The 26,295-nt window shown below is 39.1% G+C and overlaps 1 protein-coding gene across 5 annotated transcripts in view; it reads right to left on the reverse strand.

The window, feature by feature from the left end:
* The window catches only part of LOC309688687 (MAM domain-containing glycosylphosphatidylinositol anchor protein 2), a 201,327-nt gene that overhangs the window by 84,092 nt on the left and 90,940 nt on the right, over positions 1–26,295 (reverse strand). For 4 of the 5 annotated variants that reach the window (XM_082504586.1, XM_082504584.1, XM_082504583.1 and 1 more), the window contains exons 4-6: positions 11,754–11,950; positions 6,916–7,048; positions 6,449–6,718 (exon numbers count right to left, since the gene is read on the reverse strand). In XM_082504586.1, the coding sequence (XP_082360712.1) occupies positions 6,449–6,718; positions 6,916–7,048; positions 11,754–11,950 (600 nt within the window). Of the gene's footprint in view, positions 1–6,448; positions 6,719–6,915; positions 7,055–11,753; positions 11,951–26,295 lie in introns of all 5 variants that reach the window. The other variant, XM_082504585.1, reaches the window with a different exon arrangement.

Here is a 26,295-nt window from a genome sequence, read left to right on the forward strand (position 1 = left end):
AGAAGCAACGTGTGTCAGATTAATCTCTTGCAGCTTTCCGAGCATTACTTCATTTATTCCTCATAACTCTCTTTTTTGTCGTTTTGTAACCTTTTTTTTTAAGATTTAGAAAAAATCTACAGAAAATTCTGTGATGGGGGGGAAAAATAGAAAAAATCTGATTTGCTTCTAAATTCAAAGACCTAACAGTATCCATGGTGATAGAAGTTTCCCAGTAAAAATGGAAATTTAGCACAACCCCATCATGGCCCACCCACCAGCCCCCTTAATACGGCGCGATGCTGTGAGTTTTCTTTCATGCCGCGTGACACTCACTTACAGGAAGAATCACTTCGAGGGAAGCCGCAAAAGCACGAGTACGCAAAGGAGAAAAGGTTCTGAAAAAAAATGACTCACAGTTTGGTTTAAAGAAAAGCAGTCGTCAAACAGATTATAATTATCTATATCATGCTGATACGGTCGGAGCGACTGATGAGACCAGCCCTTAAGTATCATGTTGTTTAAAATAAAGTACATTGTGCTGATGCTTGCGCTTAAGCCTTACAGCAGAATCTATTTTTGGTACAAATGATATGTTAAATCATTGAATCTAGACATATATCTACCATTGCACAGCTATGACGACCACAATTATTTGGTGCATGCTAATCCCAAAATTGAAATTGAGTTAGTGACAGCTCATCAGACTCAAGAGAGCGATCCTGAGATATGTGATAGCCTCCTGAACCCACCTCCTGCCAATTAGTGATGTCAAGTTAGACAACATCGCCTCTCTTTTTAACTAACTGTTCCTCACAGTTTATTTTCCTGTCAGATAAAAAAAAAAAAATCAAAAGAGCATTGTTTTTGGCTTTTAGAGCATTTATTCTATTTCTAGTGTTTGGTCCAAATTAAATTTGACACCAGTGATGTTTTGCTTGACTTTGGATTGTTTTGCGTCACATGATTGTGACAAACTGAGGCATGATTCTGTCACCTCAGTTTGTCTTCCTTTCTAATTGACTCTGCTTTGATGATATCGCTCTGTGTCCAAGCTCAGCTATCATTCAAGTTATCTGATCAAAATACAGTCTTTGTGAAAAGTGTTATTTCCACTGTCTGTCGTGATTCATCCCAGAGCTGTACTGACACGAGGGACTGTTCATTAGTCAGATAAGAATGTGCCCAATTTATTTTCTTTTGTCAGAGACCTTTTATTTGTTTTATCACATGTTCATTAATTGTGTCCTTTTGACTGTTGCACTCCCTTTCTATCTTTCATTTATGTCTGTTTGCTGTTTGATGTGTGATGACTCATTAATTTTATGTACCTGAATTCTTGTCAATTCTTCACCCACCCCTCCTATCTTACTGCTGTGGTCTAAACATCTAAATGGAAGTCAAAGTGATATAAGCGGGTTTTACGAGCCTTTAAGACTTAAGTCTTTCATACAAGGACGCAGTACAGTGCAAAAGTCTCAAGGCACCCAAATGTCTTTATATTTTTTTTTTAGGAAAACAGATGCAGCAATTTACTGAAAGATGCAAAAACAAATGGGAATGCAGCTTTTAAGAGAAAAACAGAGTTCACTTGTAACAAGCAGGACATGAAAGCCAATGTTTGTTTGGACCGCCTTTATTCTTTAACACCTGAACTCTCTAAGGCAGCTTTCCTGAAACTTCTTTAAGGAGTCTAGAGGAATAGTTCTCCAGGCTTGTTGAAGGAGATTCAAAGTTCTTCTTTGGATGTTTCTTTCTTTTGTTCTGTTCTCTATCAAGATGATTGTGCACAACCTCAGTAATGTTAATATTCTGGGGAGGCCAATCCCTGACTGATAGTGGTCTGCTGTGAGTGACTTTGTGTTCAGAATTCCATGAATTCCATCAATATTCCCATAACAATATAAAATGTTCAAATTTGTCATTCTTCAGCTTTTTCTTCCTCTTTCCCTTCCTGAATAATAGCTTCTTGATAGCTACCCATCAACTGAAACCATCTCTGATGGGATGCAAAAGCACTGTGTCAGGTCATTGCCGGATTCTTTCCTATTTCTTAAGGACATGACTTGCAAATAGTGTTCATGTTCTGTAGATAGTCCTCTTCAGGCCTGCCACTTCTTCTTTTTTCCATCACTTGTACAGTTTCCTCAAAATGTATCTATGTACTCACTCTATACTATGCAGAGACATGGCAAGTTTTCAGGTAAAAGCTCTTTGGGAATCACCTTGTTGGAGCAAAAATACTATTTTATGCCTGTCAAACTATTTATGGCATGTTTCATAGATTCCACTAATGAAATAGAAACAAATTACAGAAAGATAAAAAATAAACTTGGTTCTTTGCTACGTTGTTGGTTATATGTGGACACAACAGTGGCACGTCTCTTGATTCACAGGTCAGTGCTATATGGTTTTAGAAATATACATATATATTCTTTTAAACATGGTCAGGTACAAGGACTCAACAGAAAAACAAAGAAAAAAAAAAGAAAAGAAAATCTTGCTCCTTGGAAGCAAAATATTAAAGAAATGAGTGGTGGTTCAAGACTTTTGCACAGTACAGTAACTCCATAATGAATATTTTTTCTGTTGCTAAGTCAATACAACTTTAAGAACAGTAACAACTATATAAAATATCCAAGTCAGAGTTATATAATGCATTAAACTTTTATATCTGGCGTGATGGCACAAATAAAATACTTATTTGTCTGCAAACCGCTGCATAACAAATCAGTGGCTGCGTATGTGTTTGCTACTAGATATTCAAGCAGAATAATGCATATTCTTCCTGTTTAACTTTTTATGAGTGCAGACAATGCTCCATAGGCTTAGACAGATGACAGAGGTCTATATATTTAAACAACACATGTTTAATAAAGGTAGTGAATTCTCTTTTATGATATTTTACTAAGATCTCATATGCAACGTACTGTGCATCCAGATGTGAGACACATCAGCGAGTGTGTCATATTTATTGCAGTGACTGCCTGCAGTGAGTGTGCTCTGACTTATTCGCTCCTATGGGACACCTGACATCTCCTCTTTGATGCAAGCCTTTCAGTTCTTAAGTCTTCAACTGTATGGGCACTTTCACAATACGGAGACGGGGTATATCTGTCAGGGGGACCATCAGAGATGATTTGTTGATGATTTTATTTTCAGCCTAGGGAGCATATGGCTGCATAAATAAAAGCTTCCAAACAGACTCAGCATAGCGGCGACCTGATGATGGAGCTGTGGCATAATCTCTGAGATGGAAAGAGAAAATTATGACAAACTGCACTTCTGAGCCACTCTGCTAAACTCCTGTTCATATGTCTTCCACTTATGTGCGAACAGAGAAACGTAAAGTATGATCATTGCACCAATGCTTGTTTTGTTTGTCAGGCTTAAGCTAATTAATGCATGTTTTTATTCACCTGCCTCAGATTCCTGCATTTTCTCATTCAGGGCACTGGTATCTTCTGTTATGTCACAGATAAAAGTCTGATCAAACACCATCCTTAATCCTCAAGCTTAGTAACGGCAATCGATTTAAAAGTATGAAAGTCAATTTCCTCAGGCGCTGTGCCGCATCGCTGCCGCTCTTATAGTGAAATGGCTTTTCTTTACAAATTCGAACATTGCCTTTATTAAGAATTAGTCCTCAAATACATTTTCAGCATATGACTTTTTTTTTGACATTTCTTATGCCAAGTTCATATCGAGTACAAGTGCCCATCATCTGCTGGGTATCCACTTTGATAGTGAGCCATCAGTACGACGAGCATGCAGAAAGTGGTACTCAGAAAACAGTTATTTCTGTAATGAGCTACAGCAAGATCAGATGCTCCTCTGCCTCCTGTGCCACTCAGGTGAAGAGCAGCTTGGAAAATAATGTTTTTCTGGTAATGACCAAGCAAACAGCAGTGACCCTCCTCCAGCTGCTCTTGTTAAATTTGTGATAACCACTTCTTGAATCAGTGTATTTTAATTAATGGCTTCGCACTTTCTTCCCGCTAGCATTACCTGTCACGATCCTGGGTCTTTTGACCCAGCGTTTTGAGTTTTAGTTTATGGTTTATGTTTAAGCCCTTCAGGTTTTCTAAGTTCCTTTTTTTGTTGTTATAGTTCTTTGTCATTAGAGTCCCCTTGTGTCTTCCACCCCTGTTAAGTCTCCCTTGCCCTTCATGTGTTTCATGTCTGTGTCTTACATTGTCAAGTTCAGGTTGTCATGTCTGCGTCTTATGTTTCCTGTTTTATTTTGAAGAGGTCTTGTGTTCCTGTGTTCATCGTGTTTAGTTTTGCTCTTCCACTGTGACGTCGTTATGTTCATGTGTGTCAGCTGTTCCGCCATGTGTTCCCACTTCTCTCATTAGCCTCCTGTGTGTATTTAGTCTGTGCCTTCTCATTCAGTCTTTGTCGGGTCGTCTGCGTTGTTCCCATGCCATGTCCTGCGTTCAGGTTTTCATATAGCCTCATCATCATTGCCATGTTTAGAGTTTTGTTTGTTTTTCTGTTTTCCAGGGTTTTTAATAATAATGGATTGCATTTATATAGCGCTTTTCGGGACCCCTCAAAGCGCTTATACCACTATTCATTCACTCTCACATTCATACACTGGTGAAGGCAGCTACAGTTGTAGCCACAGCTGCCCTGGGGCAGACTGACAGAAGCGAGGCTGCCATATTGCACCATCGGCCCCTCAGGCCATCACCAGTAGGCGGTAGGTGAAGTGTCTTGCCCAAAGACACAACGACCGAGACTGTCCGAGCCGGGGCTCGAACCAGCAACCTTCCGATTACAAGACGAACTGCAAACTCTAAAGCCACGATCGCCCCATAGTTTCATAGTTCATGTTTCCTTTCTAGTTTACCCAGTTTAGGTTATTGCTTAGTTTGCATTGTTTTTGCCTCTTTATTTTTTACTGTTCTGTCTGCCTTAATAAACGGCTCATCATCAGTTAAGTTTGAGTTTTAGAATATCTGCACCTGAGTCCGCTCTTCACACTCCACGCAGTTTCCCACGGCAAACTGTGACAATTGCCCTCGACTGTTTTAAAATTATCCACAGCTGAAGTAAAGGTTCGATGGATTTGTAACTTTAAACCGCACTTCTTTATCAGAAGCTATCGAGCCTGTGAATATACTTAATATAAACATATGAAGAAAACAGAGAAAATTTCAACTCTTCCTTTCAATCAGCACAAAGGGAATTTGCCTATTATTTCAGGACTGTGGCTTGTTAGTTTTATTTGTTATTTATTTATCTATTTATGTCCACATATTTGCTATAGTATACCTTTTTCCCACTTAAAATTCAAATGAATTACTACAATCCAATAAACTATTAAACAGTCACAGGCTTTTTGATTGTCCTCTTTGGCTGGTGTGGTCAGAAACAGCTACTTCGTGAAAAGAGATTAGTTGAGCATACTAAAGGGCCCATTAATGTCGTTGCAACCAGTGAGATCACCACAGCCTCGTCACCATTCATTCCAGTGTTGATTGCATGGGTACTTGCTGAAGTATTCTACTTAATGCCACTCAAAAAAACCCTGTGCATCAGCACTGGTACTGGAGCAGTGGAAGTCAAAACAGAAAGCAAAGTTACTGCAGAATTTTCTCAAAAAGTCATCTTTTCAAGCTGTTACAGCATCTTACTCTGCATAAGCTGGGAATCTCTGAGCTTCTGCATTGATATTTCTTTGAAATGGCAATGAAAAGCGACACAATCGGATTCTTGTGTGTTCAACCCAACCATGCCGGCAACGGGACCTGCACGAGGTTACACCAGAATGTGGTTTGTGCCAGGGGATGTGACGTCATTTTTGCTGCATGCTGTGTGAGTGACGGGTATAAAGTGTATAATATAGCAGAGACAGACAGCATGAGACTGGATAAAATGCATATTTTTAAAAATGAGGATCCGTAAAAATTAGCCAATATTTGGTTGCACAGCAGGTTATAAGAAACACATATGTTGTCATTGTTTATTGGTTTGAAATCATTCGTAAAGTTTCCACAATATCCCCAAGCATTTCGTTTGGTTTGTGGGTATAAAATAAAAAAAGTATTGAATGGTACTGTTAGCCATATTATTCGATCTACACTCTAAGGATTTTTTTTTTTATAGTTGTGGAGGTATTGCAATAAAAAAAAAGGAATTTATTGGGTTTTCAGATTCTTAGATTCCATCTGGATGCCTGTCTTCAGTATGTGGATTCTGTATGGCTTCTAAAATTGGCAGAACAGGCTTTAGGGTTAGCATTAGCAGTGTGACATGGTGTAAAAAAAGGTTGGAGTGTGGGTTTCTGTTTACCAGGCTAAAGACATAGCTAGTATTAACGACCGAATGAAAATGGAAGTCTTGAAAGACACATTTTCTAAATATAAACTTTGATACTTTTGCACCTAGATAATCAAAAAAAGAATATATATCTTATGTTGGGATCTATATATTGTTTTTATATGCAGGTATGCATTCTCACCTCGCACTACAATGGTAGTGGACTTCTTAGCAGGGTTTCCCACATTGTTGCTGGCCACGCAGCTGTAGACCCCCGCCTCATCTGAGGTGATGGCCGGAAGCGTAAGTGTGCCGCCCTTCACCACACTTCTTTGTGGCAGGCTGTCATTACTGCTGACCCAGGTGAGAATGGGAGGTGGCTCACCTCCAGTAGTGATGCAAACCAAGGATACTGTCTGTCCTGGATTCACCACAATAGGATCCTCTACCAGCAGTTTGATGGACGGGGATGCTGTGGAAAAAGAGAGCATCGATGATAGACTGGAGGAAGATGGACGGCTTTGGCAGTTATGACAGTTACAGAATAACTCAGCTGAGAAAATGCATGACAGTTCATCTTTCTCTTTCTACATCTTTCTTTTTTTAGGATATAATTATTTGGTTGCAATAAGCTTTCTGTGCACAAAAGTCAGTAATGATGTGGAGTACCTGTCTTATTGGTAAGTCTGAAGATAACACTGCGGTCAGGAATCCCACACACATTTCTGACAGAGGCGATGCAGCTGTAGTTAGCGTAGTCTTGGGGACGCAGATTCTTCAGCTTCAGAATCTTCGTTTCCCCCTGCAGCTCAGACGAAAAAACAACACTGGTATGCAAATGTGTGCAAAAATATGAACATAATCAAGTGAAAGGAATATAAAAAAATAGGCACTGGGAAGGAGATTACAAAGGCCAAATTGCTCCACAGAAAAGTCGATATTTATTAACACGTATGTAATTTTAATAAAGGCAGGTGAAAAAGTGCCACAGAGTTCAGACATTTGATAGTTAAATCTAAATGAAAATGATTCTGATGTTTTTCAGCAATGAGTGGATTACTCTCTAGTGAAAAGCCCTATAGCATTTTGTGCCACAGAGCTCCAGGAATACAGATGAGCACAGTAGGGGATCTCTCCAAAGAAATGGCTCGCCCATTGACAAAGTGCGTTTGATTCCAACCGGGCCTGTCGACTATGAGCCCCACCCGAAATGTTACAATAAGGATGTAAATCTTTGATCTGGCTGACTCCAGTGTGTGGGTGCAGGGATGCGTTGGGGAGGGAATCAAAGATGAGTCAGCCACATGCTGTGGCAGCACACACAACGCTGCAATCACTCACGACTTTCACACCCTTTCATTTCTGGTGAGGCTCATGGATAAATTAATTGCATTAGATGAGCCATGGACCCAACATTTCGCTTCCTTTATTTTTCCGTTACCACTTTTGCTTTGAAGCGGATATCAGGGGAACGATGCCTATGGTACTGAGGTATTCAAAATGCAATTGGTGCAACTGGTAGGAAAGACAATTTGGAAAATGCAAGGGGTTGAAGCCATTAAACCAAAGTGGTCCGAGGGATTGATGGCCATATTGATGGACAGATTGAACACTAAAGTACATAAACAGCTTTGGGAATGAGACTTAATAGGTGTCTATAGAAATTTGGGAGGAGTGTGGTGTCTATCAGCTAAAAAATATGGCATCTCTAGCTTTGTTTTCATGCTTTAACTGCATGTTTGTGAGGAAGAAAAACTAAAATTGAAACCACTTGGGCTTAAGATGTTTGGTGGTAAAAATGACTTGAGGGTATTTTTCATGCAAGCAGCAGGACACTGGCTCTGGGAAAATATCTGAGGGAGATGAATCAAAAAAATGGTTACCACATTCTGAGATGTGGTAACCATTTGAGACACTTTTTGCCTTTTTAGCTTTTTAATTCATTAATAAATCATCCACTAGACTGTTTGATTACCTACTTAAAAGCCTTGACACTCGGATCAAAATAATTTGCTAATTCCTCACAGGAAACACTAACATTTATACCTGCAAATCTGATACAGTAATAATGCAAACTTTCACCAAACAATGTGAATAAAAAAGGTCTTATCAGCCTCATTTCACATTCTTGTTGCTGGTCAAATTGTATCTAAGTGAAGTGAACTACATTAGGCCTGCGGTTGTAAATGTTAATAAGCAGTTAATAAATTGATTTTCTTTCTGACCTTTTCCATAAGCTAGCTGGACAAACAGTCGGTTGCAGTAGGCATCCTAATTAATTACAGCAAAAAAACAAAAAAAACAAAGGTTTTTTTCCACATCTTGGCAACTCCAACACTGATATTACAGCCCATCACAAATTAGAAAATGATACATTACGGCTTATTGTCATTTTATAGAAGGTAACATTTGAAAAAAGAGAATATCATAGCACACAAAAACATCAAATCCATAAGTGTTAATTATTCTAATAGCCTAAAATTGAAGCAGAAATAATGGATGAAGTGGATAATTGTGCTATTTTCGACACACTGCAGGCAAAGTTTTGCGGCCAGAGGGAAAACGTTACAGACAGCAGGACGTGGTTTCTACAATAAAGCCACACCTCTGCTCGCTTAATTATGAACTGGTTTAAAATGCCACTCCTGCATTTCTACAGCATCAGTGGGAATATAAAGCATTTTGCTGGGCTGGAAAAATTGTGCCAGAGTGAAGAAAGGAAGTCGTAAAGATAAACTTAACTAAAAATCCATGGATAAAAAAGGAAAAGGAGACAAAAGGAGACAAAAGGAGACGCTGCAGCTTTGATTTAGGTCAGTTACAAGTGATTCCCTGAATAGTCTGCGGAGAGTTCAGGCAAGTTCCAATATATTGTTGAAAAATAATGTTATTAGCCATTTATATGTGCAAATTACTTGGAGTTTAGTCAGGATTTATTTGGGGTTGGATTCACGTAATGCTAATCTCTGAGTTTTGGGTTGTGTTCAAATTTCAGACCCAATTAAAGCTTTAATAGAGGGCAGGATGAAGGAGCGAGGGAAGGAGCAAAGAGGTATGAAGAGCAGGATGGAAGGGAGAAGTGTCTTTTGGGGCCCGGTTGTGCAGCGTCTTCAGACTCCTTCACCCACTCTATTAGTTCCCAGCCATCTTTCTCCATTTGGCCAAACATCAATTTCACTTTTTTTTTTTTTAATCTTTTTTCTTTTCCTCTTGCCACTTCTTAAGCCTCTTTTCCCCTCTCAGATGTCTTTTTCTCTTTGTCATAGTTTTGTATTCTCTCAGACGCTCCATTCCACATACAACTCACATCCAATTCGATCAATTAAACAAAAAAGAAAAAGAAAACTACAATTCCCTCACAAGTGGCTGAACAATCTCAATCAGTTCTTTGTTGACTGCACAAAATCCATTTTGGAACAAAGCTTCTCAATTTTCAGACTGTAAAGAAAATCCACTTGATCATCTGAAAGAACTGATTTGTGAAGAAAAGTCTTTCCGCAGCCTTTCAGCATCTGCAAATCCTTAATATGCATGTAACTCATGAAACTGGGTTAGTGAGGCTGGTACTGCACTCTAAGGTATGCAGCAGGGTTTTATAACAAATAGCCACAACAATAATGTTATTGCCAATACATAATCAAATCACCTAAATCAAATAGAAACACTATAATTACGTGACAACGTGCTGCGTTGATTCGGTAATTAGCAACTGCCTCTTACTCATCTCGCTAAAAAAAAATGCAGAAAGGGTGTGCGGCTGTTGTGACAGTGTGATGTTGGGTTTGTTAACGCATTGTTAAATGAGGTCAAGATATATCATGATTTACATTTGTATGTGTATGCATCAGTTTTAAAGCTTTGCAGTACCTTTAAAAATATGCCACAATATGCAATAATACAGTGCATTACCGATATTAATAATGGCACTGCTAAGAAAGATGGTTTACTTTAGGTGCAGGGCTTTTTTTTTTTTTTTTTTTCGAAAGCCCATTTATATTCGTAATAAAGGCCATTGCGTAATTCATGGAGTGCAATGAAGCTTCACATCTGATGGCAAAAATAATACTTTGCTCTTTCTGTTTATTGCAACTGAAACCAAAACGCGGTCCCATGGTGAGAGAGTAATATACTGTGGGAATTTCTGGAGAATTCCAAGCCTTTTTTTGTTTGTTGGTGTTTTCCAAAACTGCTTGATTTATAATGAAAATGTTTGTTGGAATTTCTTTTGCCTTCCCATGGTTAAACAAACAGCACACACACACATGAAGGTGCCACAGCTGCGACTTAATTCTGGTCATGAGTGGATCGCTAAATAAATATGAGAGCACGCTGTGAGACAGAGTTTCAGCTAATTTAGCACCTGATAAACAGAGCTTGTGCTTTGCCTTCAGAAGGTTATTAAATGGTTTCAGATCCTCTGTACGGTATCAGCCTATTTGTTCTTTCTTTGTAGTCTCTGGGGGAGGGCACAAGGTGCATGTCTTAATGACAGGTTAGGCAAAACAGAATTCAAAGACTTTTACCAAAGGTTCACATTCAAATGCTAACAACATTAGACAACAGTCAGTAAAAAAAGACGGCTGTGGAGTCATGGTTGGAAACTTGAACCCATCTTGATGTGTTATGATGATGGTGGCAATGTCAGACAAATCTACAGACTGGTCTGTGAGCATCTGGCAACCCGAGCAGTTTTAAGTGGTTGCTGGAGGTTGCGTCAGTTGCTGGGAAAAATGCAAAAAATGCAAAATCCTCAATCATAAAGGCTGACAGACCCGTGACAACCACCTGTCACTATGGAAAAACATATGTTCTCCAGCTGGTTAAGAAAAAAGCCTCCTTGCGTTCGCTTTGGTCACGAGGATATTGCTGTGATCATGTTTTTAATGGAAGTGGTGGACTTGTCGAGCGTTGGTCAAGCAATAAAGTCGTTCTTCGTACAGCAAGTTCTGCTGTCTCTTTAAAAATGCAACACCAGAAATGTTGTCTTCAAGGTAAAAGTATCACCTTTTGTAAGAAGGGATCAGCACTAAATCATAACTTTGACTGAGAATGTAAACCCCGTCCATTTCAAGTTCATGTCGCACTTTATCAAGTTGTACTATCACTCAGCTAGTAATTAGCAAATATTTGCAGAAAAGCATGAAAATCAACAGACAACCTGCTAGCAACCAAAGCAGTCACGAGTGACAGCCAACCCCATAGGAGCCACGGCTAATTAATCAGAAAGCACGTTTCCCTAGTAACCAATGGTTGTATCACGTCCAATATGGCGGATAACCCGCGAGCCATGTCCACATGGTGTCACATAGGAAGGCGCCGTGGAAGTCTTTCTTGACATTTGCAAACACTTTGTTGATGAATTTGTTGTCTTGGCTATTACATTTGTTTCGTAATTCTTGGTCATACCATGTCCTTCTTTTAGACCTTTAAAATAGATCAACTTTCTCTACATGTGCCATTCATTTTAATTTGAGATATTCATTCAAATCACGTTCCTGTCGACTTACCTGTGTGAAAAATGGCTCATAGATCTCCACACCCTTGTCTGAGCCTTGCGTCAGGACCTCTCTCCCACGATGCCAGCTGTAGCGGACAGGCGGGTTGGAGTTAGCCACACAGCGCAGGAATACAGTCCTCTCATAGTAGAACTGTTCCTTAGCTTCTCCTATACTCTGGTGCACTGTCACCACCGGGTCATCAAGGTCTGTGAAAGGATCCCACACACACAGAGGAGGAAGGCATTAATAAACACTTTCCCATTTTTCACTAAACAACAAATCTATAGATCAATATGTTAAAATATTTCCAAAAAATAAATAAATATAAATAAATAAATATTTTATATATATATATATATATATATATATATATATATATATGTACACACACACAATAATGGATTGCATTTATATAGCGCTTTTCTAGACACTCAACACGCTTTACAATTCTACTATTCATTCACTCTCACATTCACACACTATATTTTCCAGGATGCTGTAGCAATAACAAATCTGTACCGTAACAGCAATCACAACTATAATCGCTCACAATACGCACTTCTTGATTGTGGTTAGAGGTCTGAGTGAAGGGGTCAGAATTCTCATTGCATTAGGGGGAGCCAGCAATCTGCATGGACTCGGGGGTCAACGTAAGAAAGGAGGTGAGAAGCCCACTACCTGAACTGTTTAAGTCAATAGGATGCCGCCCAAGGGCACATTGACTTCCCAGTCAAATCGAGCTGCTCTGTGCTCTAAGTCGCACTCCGTTGTGAGCTTCAAAGACGAGAGAGGATGACAAATACTGTGCACAAAATGATGTTTGATGTCCATCACTTCAAAGAACACTGTTTGGCTGGCCTCTGATCTCATTCAGGCACTCTGTGATTTGACACATCTGTTACTCTACCCATTCCCTGACAGATCTGAAGGAAGTTTTACCCCAATACCAGACAGTTGGTTATTTGAGAAAGTGCCTGTCGTTGATTAAATGGATTCAAAGTTAATCATCTTACCCGGCTATCGCATTAAGCCTTGGCAAATGGTGTTCATCATAGCTGTGGTGTCTTTTAGCATGCTAATACTCGCCTTTTAGATTATGTCCATTTGCACGCTTAAAGAACGTGGGGAGCTAGCTGTTTCCCTTTCATCTCCATCCGAGATGCAATCAGTTTTTTCATGAGCAAAAAAAAAAAAAAGAAAAGAAAAAAAATGAGGCAATTTAAGGAAAGGATGAGAGACACCCACGCAAGTTATTCTTCATCCTTAAAATTCTAACTGATAACGAGTGACCTATGAGGGGGGATATGATTGAGGGTGTTGATGGGGGAGTTAGTGTATCAGCCAATGTGCAACAAGGTGGATGACTGAGCTGGTGTTTTAATGTGTGAGCAAAAAAGCAAGCAAACTGCTCACGGTAAATACCCAAATATTTAATGATTATAAGCCTCTAGAGAAAAACTACACATGCTTTAGGTATCGTTAATGGATAAATTCATTCCTTTTAATTCTGCAGCTTTGGCCCACCCCTGGATTTGCAAAGGATCAGGTCCTAATCAAAGGGCTGTGGGCCACAGCATCCCTCCTGGACACACCAACCAGAGAATGCTGATTCCTCGGTTTCATTAAAGACATGTTCTGCCCTACAGCCCCTTAATCAAAATCTAGCAGCGGTCAATACTTCATCCAGGATCCATTACAGTGTCTCAGGTAAGAGCAATTACCTTTGGAGGGGTGGGGAGGGAAAAAAAAGCAGGAGAGGGGGGTGATAACGCTCTAGAGAAGACAGAGCAATTGCAGGGCCATTTTAGAGGAGCAGATTGCTCTAAGTAAATACACTGATTCATTATAGAGAGGAGAAGAAGAGTATGAATCCTACATCTTATCTCTGACTCTACCCAGCGTCTGCCTCATCCGTTTCCTGCTACAAACAGTCAGTTTACCAACTGCGGCAGGAATGGAGTGATTCATTGACAGCCCTATCTACCTTGGGATACATGTGTCATTGAACATTGGACCTGATAGGAGGATGCCTTTTTTTTTTTACTTGGTGACAACGAAAGTGCCTGTATATGTGTATATTAGGTAAGGAGCAGTTTGAGCTATAAATAGGGCTGAAATGATATGCAGAGGAGGAGTGGATGCTAGGAGCGCAAAGAGATAAATATGGAAATATGGAAATGCACGCAGTGGATTAAAATTTGATGAATTTCAAACAAAATTCCACCTCCAGCATCATTTTTTTTCTCCCCCCGTAAGGATTGTGCATGTGTGTGTGTGTGTGCATGTCACTCTTGTGCAATTAGCTTCTGAAGTCACGCTTGACTGATTGTGAAGCTTAAATCCCAGAGCCCACAGGAAAACTGCGGTGTACAAGCAGTCTGCGCCAGAGTTGTTAGGGTTTGTAATTGCAGGTTTATGGGTTCACAGGCCGGTAAATCTGCCCATGTACAGCTAAACGCTCTAGCGCACTAACCGTAGCATCACTCCCGCTCACCTCTATCAGCCATGACAAGTCTCCAAACTCTGGGTTTCTCTGTAATGGGAGGCGGGGGAGGCAGCATGATGCACAAAAGTGCGAACGTTAGATGCAATGTGCATGCGAGGCAGTGGAAGTCTCACAAGACGAGCATAAAAGGGTACAACGCTCGGTTTATCTTCTTTTTTTTTTAATCTTCTACACTGAAAAAAAACCTCAAATAAAACCCGACATGATGATGATATTCCCATTTGACTAGCAGAAATCAGATTTGTACTTTACAGGCCTACCAAAACATTTGTTGGACAAATAGGCACAAGTGAGTGGTTTGGATAAAAGAGAAATTGAAGACTAAAGAAGTCACTTCATTATCACATCAAACCATGGCTGCTTCCCTTTCATGTCCCCCCCCACTTACCCACTGCCAAAAAAAGGCAGACACCTACATGAAAACACACGTATTGCCCCACTCCACCTACACCAACATGCCACACACAGACGCACACTTTTTCAGTGCTGTCTCCTGGGTGCTAATCTAACGTGGGTTTGTCTATTTCTTCTTGGCTTTGATGTCTTTCACCCTCTCCACCTGACTTGCCAAAGTCACCTGAGAAGAGAGAGCCTATCAGGCTTCCGGGCTGTCAGCCATGAGCAACAGAGGGTGGCGATTAATTTCACCTAATCACTGTCCCAGCATGATTACCAGCGGGAGCTGCTGACCTGAATGACATTTGTGAAATGTCTTTCATGAGTGAAAACAGCTCTCTTATGTCACTGACAAGCTCTTTGCTTTTATTTTGTGCCAAGGGACCGTGAGCAAGTGCAAGAGATGGGTGGGAGTGGGGTCGAGGTCAGAAACTAACAGAAACAAAAGAAAGAGGAAAAAAAAGGCTTGGCTAGAAAGATATAGGATTAATGGACTGTTCTAAGGAGGACTGTTTCCGGGTCTGAATTAATGGCAATCCCCCTTTTTTTAAAAACAAATTTGGACAAGTAATCCTAAAAAAATCCCCCAGAAACAAAACAATCTAAAACAAAAGAAAAAACAATAAAGTTATCCTGACATTTATCTAAGTCATAAACTTGGTCTTTAGACAGTAAGAGTGGTTGCTGAGAATGAGTCTGCCACCTGATTTAATGTCCATCAAGTATTCATGTCTTTGTTCATGTGCATAGCAAGATTTTTTAATACCCGCGAGGGCCCTTTTTTCCCTTAATGCTTTAGATTAATAACAATAAACTGAAACTATGGGCACGGAGGACTCTACATGAAATTTCTGTAATATTCTCAGGCTAATGTGTTACGCTTGGGATAAATATAGCGCACAAAGATCTAAAATTGTTGACAATATGCACTGTTATGTGTAAACACACATCAAATAAGTGAGCCCAAATACACCATGATATAGATGGTTTGTAATTACTGTTTGCTGAATGATGCACTTTATTGCATTTCATTTACGTGGGTCACAAGGTTAATAACCCACTTTAGTGATATATAACATTCATCTCATGCAGAAGCCTCTGATGGAATATGTGAATCCAGCATGTAATTTATTGTCAGAACATTTCCTTTCCCTCCATCTCTCAAACCCTCGGCAATAGTGACCTCTATCTCATGGCTACACTCCACAATAACTACCTCCTGCTAACTGTATCTATTTGGTGTCATCTGTTGCTTCACACTAAAGCGTGATTGTCGAGGCGGATGGATGAGTTTGGCGGGAGGCTGAGGGCATGATGCATCTATTTCTGCAATAAGTCCACTCTGACGACGGCGCCTGTGTAGCAGAGATATCTCAGTAAACTGAATATCATTCTCTGAGACATGAGATATGAGCGTGAGCAGTTTCATGTGCTGCTCTGCTCTCAGTGCTGTCGGGGGGATGAAAGGAGGGAGAGGAGAGAATCCACTGAGAAACTCGTTCAGACGCGACGGTGTGGCATACACATTTCTGTGCCGAGAAACAAAGAAACAGTGAGTGGACACACTGCAAAATGAGAGTCAGTCAGAAGCGTAATACCCACATGGCTAGATTTCCAGTGATGTTAAATATCTAAAGGCTGTTGTGACAGTTTATGGCTTGTTATATGTATACTTTACTAGCTGCAGTGCACAGTGATAAGATGAGGCTGCGTAGGTTCCTTTTTTATTTGGCTAAACATGAGGGTGGAGTGATGTCTGCTTGGCCAATGTTCCCTCAACATATTCAGCAGACCATTGTGCAAGTTGCATTTAAAGAGGGCAGAGGTATTTCTGGTTCCAGTTTATTCAATTTCTTTTTTTCATATGGCAGATATAATTTGTACTTTCTCAGTTCTGCAGCAATATGCATTCAATGACAGTCCTTGAGCCCACATAATGATTTCCACCACAGAATGTGCTGGTTATTCATCTTTTAATGAAGGTCTCCCTGAGGGCAGGTCACAGTCATTCAGTACTGGTTGTTGGCCTTGCTTGTTGTGTACAAAGACATCTCATCATATTATCCAGCGCATCGCCGGAGCACCACTTCCTGCCATAAAAGACATCTACAGGAAGCGGTGTCTGAAAAGGGCTGGGAAAATCATCAAAGACCCCAGTCACCCATCACATGGACTCTTCACCCTCCTGCCCTCTGGGAGGTGCTACAGGAGCCTCCGGACTAAGACCACCAGGTACCGGAACAGCTTCTTCCCCACAGCTGTCAGACTCCTGAACTCTGCCTCCTGACATCTGACCCACGTTAAACTCATGGACTGAACATACACACACCCACAATGGACAACTGTACCCTCAAACACAATAATAACATGGACTGAACCACCACTCACAACCACTAGCACTTTATATAGCCTCTGTAGGAATTATATCTCACTTATCTTAACTGCACTACTGTATAGCTCTGTGTAAATAATCATTCTGTACATTCGATAATCTTTAATCCTACAACTGTTTACAACTTGCATAGTTCCCATTTCTGTATAGCTGTATATCCCAGATTCTGTAAAGTTATTTATTTCATATTCTGTATAGTTTTTCATATTTATATCCTGTTCATATCCTGTACATAGCTTGTACTCACTACAGCCTGTACATACTTATAATTATAGAATATTCACAACATACTTCATACCGTGTACATTATAACATACCATAATAGAACCATTTCTGTAATATACTCACATATCTATATTATTGCTAATATATATTGTAATATATCTATATCACTAAAGCACTTCTGGATGGATGCAAACTGCATTTCGTTGCCCTGTACCTGTGCATGTGCAATGACAATAAAGTTGAATTCTATTCTATTCTAATTCTATTCTATTATGTACTGTAGATTATGGAATCCATAAATGCATTAGAAGCAGAGTTAAACTTTCTGGCACAACTTTAACTACTTTTCAGGTAGGTAAAGAAAATAAAATCATAACGAGTTAAAGCTCCTGCAACACTTGTAGCAAACAGAACAACATTACCGACTGACTGATGGCTTTTGGCTTCATCATTTGCCCAAATAGTTATTCTGAACTAGTTGCCCACACAGTCTTTCTCAAACAGGTGAACCGCTACCTATTTCTTTCATAAGTCTTTCTGACTTGCCGTGTTACTTATTAATGCTTAATAGTTGTGAGTTATTTCAACAGGTGTTTTGGTTATTCTTACACAACCCTTGCTCCTTTAGCAACTATCTGAAATGTGAGGCTAGGATTAAAATTTAAAAAAAGAATACATGTTTAAAAAAAATTAATTCCTCACTTTCAGAATTGTCTATTGTGTCTTTGTAGAAATGAATCTACATCAGATCTGTAAAACTGCTGCTGACAGCTAAATTCCTGCTAATAGCCAAACTTTAGCCCTGTGAATGTATTGTTAAAACTCACACTTATTACACACAATAGTGGCAAAGATGTAATATTATTTCAACTTGTAAAGCTGTAGAGCAAACTAAAAGAGGTAAAAGTAAATATATACATTAAAGATTTACTATTCTGGTGAGTTCTTTGTGGGGGGGATTTTTATCAACTAATGACATGCAAACTCTGCCTTTTGTGCTCTCTGCGATAAACCAGTGATTCTCCTAAAATGTTTGGGAAAAATGATGCTCTGACTTTGTCCATTGTGCAGAAAAATGATAGGATAATCTACAAAATACTTTATCTCATTAAGGCATGAAGGCTTCCTCCTGTTTAGCTTGAGATTTGTTTGGGCAGCATAAAATTGTTGTTATCGACTGTGTTATAGAAATAGACTCGCTTTTTCCTGTCTTTAGTCTTACTGATAAACAGGCTGTAACATTAACTTCATGTTCACTTTATAGAGCAAGAACAATAACAATCTTATCACCGAGTATCTTCAGCGTGAAAGCATACAGGTGCATTTGCATTGATGCAGAGGATTAATAACAGTGCAAATATGTCACACACAACTATGGGTACCAATTTAAATTTCAGGGTTTTTTCCATTTAAGTCAAACCTTTGACTTCTATTGTGACATCCATTTAAAGAACTTTTAATAAATTTATTAAAAATCAAGTGTTTAAAGTCAAAGCCAGTAAAGCCAGAAAATTTAAAAACACACTTTTGAAAACACATCTAATAAGCCATTTCTGAAATGAATGTCAGTGACATTTACCATTTTGATTTATATTTTAAAAAAAAATACTTTCAGCTTAAATAAAATTTAAAAATTAGACCATTCTTGTTTGCTAATGACGTACATAAGGTCATGTGTTCTTTTATTTCTTTTTCTGCCTTGACAGCATCAGTCACAACTCACTTAATTGACGTCAGTTCATTTAAAACATTTTTGCCTGGATTGTAACTGGCACCTAGAAATATGAGAATAATAATAATAATGACTTTTAAAGAATTAAATAGGCAAAATAGGCTTGCTGCCAATTATATGAAGAACTTGTTAGTCTCCCATGTGTCTGGCACTTACTTACATCTGGGCTGCTGGTTATTCTAAAGTTTCAGCAAGTAAACAAAGATCAGCAGGCCTTTATCATTAGAGCTCTCAAACTGTGAACAGTCTGGCCAGTCAAGTCACAATGTCGACTTCTTTATTGTCTTTTTAGTTTCTTTTAAAAACGTTTTTATAGCTTTCACAACCGTCTGATAGATGGCAATGTTGGTTTTAATTTTCTTGTACATTCTTACTATTTATCTTATTTTCTTTTATCCATGTCTCAGACTTTTTAAAACATTTTTCCTTCTGTGAACCTCTTTGTAACTTTTAGAAAAGTGCTTTATAAAAAATAATAATTATCAATACTTACAAATAAATAGCAGGTTTTGTTGTGATTCCATCTGAAGAACAGTAATAAATATCTAAAACTCATTTGTAATAAAAACACTTCATTAGGTTCATTAGGTCAGATAGCTTTATGTGTGCTATTTTACGCCACTATGGGACTATAGGAATATTTGAAATGAAATATAATCAGTAGGTCAGTTATTGGCGGTCACAACAGCTGTTTTATTAAACTGTGAAGGGGCACATCTTTGACATTGGGGGGTTTATAGCTGCTTCACTGCTGTCTCTGCCAGGAACATTAACCCAGCTAGACATGCAGGGTTAAGGCTTATAAAGGGCAACACACCACCCTTGCCATGGCACTTCTTTGGCATGCCTCTGTGGCACTGACTAACAAGCATTGAATTATTCATTAAGTATTTCAACATCTCTGCGTTTATTTGAAATTAAATTTGTACTAGGGGACGGGGAGGAAGTGGCTTTCCTCTCACTTTCTCTATGAAATGTCCCTTACTGGCTACCATTCTGCCTTAGGCTACATATGCGCTCAGTCTTTTTCTCTCTATCTTGAGTCATCATAGGATATACATTAGGTATCAAAGTAATGGTCTTTCAGGCCACAGTCATCGGGTCTGGTTAAGTATAATTACTGCCAGTTGAAGTAGCAGTGCAGCCTAAGTGAATATAGATATATAGATTTTGATAATGTAGCATGATGGTGAAAAAAAATCTATTTTTATTTTCTATAAGAGCTTATTTATAAACGCTGCATAGCTTGAAGTCAAAGCTCTGAAAACAGATTATGGTTAAGTTTACAGAGAAGATACAGTTTTCCTCCAGCAAGAAAAAAGCCATCGTTCATTTTAACTGTGCTATTTAAACTGTTGCTTGAAGAGAGAATCTAAAGAACGCTACAACTCGATGTCCCTTAGAGACAATGCTTTTCCAATTATGCTGCGCTGCGCTGTCATGTCTGTAGGTGTAAGACCAGCGCCTGTTTGTTCTATGTACTCGTGGACATTGCGTGTGATAAATGGAGGGGCATACGTCAGCAGCCTGACTGAAAGGGCTGCAACCCCTCACTTCCTCCCGGTGATGGAAATGGGGAAATAATGAGGCCTATTTCTGCTCTGTGTGAGCAGTGTTTGTGTTTGTATGTGTGTTGGGGGGGTAAGGAGTAATGAATCTCCTCTTCATCCTCTCCCTTAGACACTGGCATCTGCCTCAGCCCATCTCCTCTCTAATTCATCTCCCAAGGAAAACAAGCAGGCCACAGACCACTGATCTAAACAACAACACCCAGAAAGCCACCATTAGAGTTGGAGGCAAAGCATCAGTGACATGATGGAGTTCTTTTCTGGTTTGAGCCTAATGACCTTCTCCTGTGTTCGGTTTGGACACCCAAGGAAGGTACATCTTTTGTGAACGATGATTTGAAAGCATGTTCTCTAAATAAAAAAAAAAGTAGAGCATGGTAGCAGTAGTTGGACAGCAACAAAGAAGTTGAAAAAATAAAAAGCTTATTCAAGTAAAGCAGTAAATGCCGCTTTTAAGACATGTTGTAGGCGACATGTGTGTATTTGTTGGGGAAGGCAAATGACTATTTCAGACAAATGAAAGAGCACTGAATAAAGCAAAATAAATCAATGTGACCTCTATTTGCGAGCCCAAGAAGAACATTATTACTATTAGGATTTGTTGTATATTGGATATATATTGATCCAACACTAGGGAAATATGATATTCCAGCTAAAAAACAGAGATATTCCTATTTATGTATTTCATTTTGGATTTTTACATCAAATATCATGATACATCAAATATCATGATACATCAAATATCATGATACATGGATATATCTGAATAGGTATTATTCTTAGAAACTATTGGTTGGGCTAACTGAGGAGATATGGATTTCAACTGACCTTTAGTTTGTTTGTTGGAAAAAAATTACTCAGTTATTAACTATCTAAGCCACAGCACTTAATCACATGCATACTTGTGCTAAAGTATCACGCCATGAAGTTTCATGTTTTTATTAGAAAAAAACCACTGAATCTCCGATAATGACCACTAGGGATGGGTATTGATAAGATTTTCACGATTCCGATTCCATTTTCGATTCTGTTTAACGATTCGATTCTTTATCGATTCTTTTTAAAAAAGGAGAACACTAAGGTCGATTAGCTCAGAACTTTGTTTTTTATCTTCTCTTTGAATAAGATAGAAATTTAGGAGTAACATGACCTTACAAACCCAACAGTGAGATCTTAAGAGATCCACAGCCTACGGCTCTTCAATGGGGTGTCACAGGGTCCCCAGGAAAAAAATTGTAAATGTAAAATAATAAAATAAATATTCGTCTGTAGCAATAACAAAGTATAACATAAATTATTCAGTAGCAATTACACAAGAATATCCAGTAATGTCCCTGCCTACAATTAAACACATTCACTTACTGAAAATCGGGAGCATCTGCTGCGGCAAATGGGTGCAAGCCTTTTACCACAAACTTAGTCACTGCTCGGTGACATTCGTCTATCCTGGCCTGAAAGGAGACGCTACCGGTAGACTGCAGCGAGAACTGCCAGCATCTGAGCCAGCCAGACTCTGTCTGTCTCTCTCATCATGGTCACCTAAATGCACAGTAATGGCAGGTTTTGTAATAAGGCAGATCGCGCTAACATAATATACACTGTTAGTTGATTATTTACCTGCCGCAGTAACGGGAGAGGACGCGCAAACGCTACCGCTGCTGCTGGTTGAGATTCACGAGTCCGGAGTGGAATTAAAAACACGATATTCATTTAAGGTTATCGCGTGTTTTGTGAGCAAATGCTTTTGCATATTCGTAGTGTTTCCTCCCTTAAATGAAGTATCTACTTTGCAAGTATTGCAAGTTGCCCTGTTGTCATCCGTTCTCATAAGGTATAACCAAACTTTTGAGCGTTTGAGCCGCTTACGCGCCATGTTTCCTGCCAGGTAAATGACACAACGTGGTGACGTCATTCGGAGCGACTGGAATCGATAAGGGAATCGTTTGCAAAAATGGCAAACAATTCCAGGGAATTGAAACAGTGGGAACCGGTTCTCAACAAGAACCGGTTTTCGATACCCATCCCTATGGTAGGAGTATCAAATCCAAAAGCATTCAGAAATGAGCATCTTGTGAAGTCAAATCCTTTCGAAAGCACATAGTCGTTAGTTTTTTTTGTTTTTTTTTACATTTCAGATTGATCTTTTACTGCCTTAATGACAAATAACAATGTCCGTCCCTGCAGACAACATTACGTTATTCACAGGATGAATAAAAAAAGAGTTCTATTGACTCAAAAAAATGAATCCAAGGTAACATAATTATCATGTTGATTTTTTAACTTTATATTTAGGTCTTTTAACTGTTTTGTTTTTTTAATGTTTCCATAAACGATGGCTGTAAGATAAACAGCTAGCTGTCATCTGTTGCCTTCTCCTCACCCAGAGAGATGTTAAAAAACAAAAAGCAGATCAGAATGAAATTCTATAAGGGATAATCACATTAGCATACACAACACAAACACACTGCAGTATGTTTTAAGCTCCTGATGGCGAGAAAAACAAAGCCAAGAGATGAGGTTGACTTCACTACTCTGATTAAGGGCCCCTCCCTAGAGCGAGTCCTTGAAAGAGTAATGGGCAGTCATGAACTGGCTTTACCTCCATTAACCAAACCAGCAAACATTTACATAATGTACACATAATGTGTTGATTCATTCTGTCCTGATTCAAACAAGGCTCAGATAACTCACTGCGGCTGTATCGTGCTATTCATCACACCAGGTCATTTACATTCAGAAGCACTTTAAAGGCACTGCACATATATCTTGATGTACATACATTATGGGATCTTTTCAGAAAACTATACAGGTACATATGTATCCACATCACCTCATATCATAGGCTCATAGATCATGTCACATAGAAGGACTAAGATGGAGCTCATCAGCCATTTCTCGTACGTAACTTTGCTTTTAGTTTCAAAGGGATGATGGAAATTCAATTTAGGGGTTTATTACCACTGTCATGTCAGACACTGGCCATGGACTCAATATGTTCAAAATTGAATATAACTGACTATATTTTGTGTATAGTTTGTATAATTTGTGTATTGTGTCTGTTTTGTGTATGTCTGTATCTCCAAGAACAAAAAAACAAATAAAATTCAGGGTCATGCCATATAATAAGCACAATCCACAGAGAGGGTGATGCCATAGACTTTTTCTATGGATTAATGAATAATATTGAAGCTGGCTCCTGTAAATCTGCACCGTGAAGTAAGTACTGATTTTAGATGATGTGCCTCTACTAATTAGTATTCATCACCACAAATATGCTGATTGTTTTTAACTGACTGTATCTTTTCTTCTAAATTTTTAATTTTGGAAACAATAAAAATAGTCACTATCTAATGATGACTTATCTTAACTACAATATCCTAAATTCCTACTGCATTTTCCTATGTTTCCATATATTTTAAACATTACAGCGTTTGCGTACTGTTTAGCAACATATCCAATAACGACAGCTTACATGGAAGCAGGAACAGGTACTATGTAAACCACATGTAAAAGGTACATATGGTATACAAAGGATATGCTATAGGTTCTATGACTCTATGACTATCTGTGTGACAGATGAGCTATCCATAATAGCCATTTGCTATCCTTTACTCATCCTGTCTCAATAATGGAGACAATTAATAATCATGAACAACCACAAAACTTATTGGTGCCATGTGTGTCAAGCAACCCTCCCACTTTTGGCTGATATTGATATTAATTAATACAACAACAACAAAAACAACAAAACTCAGAGGAAAGATACATGCAAATGGCTGTAAGCGACCACGCAACCACTGCTCTGTGTTTTAGCACTTGGATTACTATCAGAGGCAGGAAAAGCTTCATTAATCTAACCAGTTATATACTTAATTGCATTTTATGCTGTCTTTATGGACACTTTGTTTTTTAATAGATTTGGAACTTGGGGAATGAAGCTGTTTTAGGACATCCTGAAAAGCTATTTGCCCCTTACATCTATCCATCTATCTATCCATCTATGTGCACCTTGGTTAAACACTGCAATATGAGGACAGTGTTTCATTCCCATGTCTTTATAGACCATTTTCTTGTAAAAACCCCGACTTTCTGTTTGATACTTGCACGTAAGGTTAGAAACATTCAAAAGTCAGCCAGAGATGCTTTCACCCATTTCCTGGATGTTCTCCAGAGATGATAAAAAGGATATGTAGATCATTTGTTTTTATCAGTAAACAGTCAATGTAATGTTTTAATGTAATGAGAAGAGGGTCCAACACTTAACAATTGTCAGTTCTTTCAATCTCGGTTATAACTCAACCTATTGAACCTGCCTCCAGCACCTACTGCATCCAGCTGAACCCATTAATCCATAGGCTCCCCTGAGATCACCATCCCACACACTTCCCTCTGCCCATACCCAAATAAATTACCTAGTCACTTTAGAGGAGCCTCTCCTGAGTATATAAATGCAAGCAGAGAGGGCAAACATGGGTAATGAAAGGATATAGGAGTTAATAGGAAGTGCATAAGCATCACTCAAAACTCAGGTTTTATCACCGTAGTCTGTTTTTCTGAGTTAACTTTTTCTCCAGAATGCCTTTTCATGCTCTTGCTCTACATACACATTTACACCTTTCAGCAAGGCAGCCTGAATAAGACACCCAATGAAATAGCACATGCCAGTTTTACTGACCAAACTGGATAAAGAAAAGCCAGCACGTCCACAAAACAAACACCATCAGCTGCTGTTTGGTCTCTGAGCTCCTTCATGAACTCCATCGAGGAAAAGCAAACATCAAGCAGACACATTTCACCAAGTGAGCCCACCCTGCATGCTGCTGCAAAGTGTTGAACAGCTGAGGAGGCCTATGCCAAGACAAGTTAAGCCTTTTGACATGTTTGTGAGTCAGGACCTCACTGGTGAAGAGTGTGTTCATGCATAAGTGTGTGCTTGAACCCAATAGGAAGCATCAATTTTTGTTTCCTCTCACACATGAGACCATGTCACACAAAGACATGGGTGCATACTTAGTGCTTCTCACATGTCGAAAATTATTCAAGCTCAGTATTAACTCCAAGTCCATGGCGACACACACACACACACACACACACACACACACACACACACACACACACACACACACACACACACACACAGTGTCCTTATTAAAATTCGTTGGCTTCTGCATCAGTGCTGTAGAGTGAGGGCTGCATAAGTCCTTCCAAAGATAACACAGAGAAAGCAGGCTATTGTCTCTTTCTAATCCTTTTGAATGAATACCGGGAAAAGTGAAGCTGCAAGTGGACGTTTCAGTGCAATGACATCTACAGCCCAGTGTTTGCACAGAAAACAGGTGTTGTCTGACAACATCAAAATCATTTGCACAACATACTTAGGCAGTGCAAAATACTTCTTTCTTGTAAACTCTGGAATTCTTTCCCTTCTCTGTATTGCATTTTTATATGCTCAATTTATTCAACGCTTGTTTAAAATTGTTTAGAGCAATACATTTTGCCAGGGCAAGCAAGGCTAGCAGTGCTTGCTCAGGGAAATTTAAAAACATGTGTTAATTAAAACATAAACCTTTTAGCAATCTCTCTCCGTAAAGCTCTCCGTGCATTTTGTTGCATGTTTGCATCCTTTCTGTAAATGACTGCTATCTCGTGGCCACATTTGGCTATTGTCTCTAGAAGCTGCCTTGGCCAAATTTAGCATGTTAGTAACAGAAACAGAGTGCAGCAAGACATAG

This window comes from Aulonocara stuartgranti, assembly GCF_965226115.1.
Source record: "Aulonocara stuartgranti genome assembly, chromosome: 15".
Lineage (NCBI taxonomy): Eukaryota > Metazoa > Chordata > Actinopteri > Cichliformes > Cichlidae > Aulonocara > Aulonocara stuartgranti.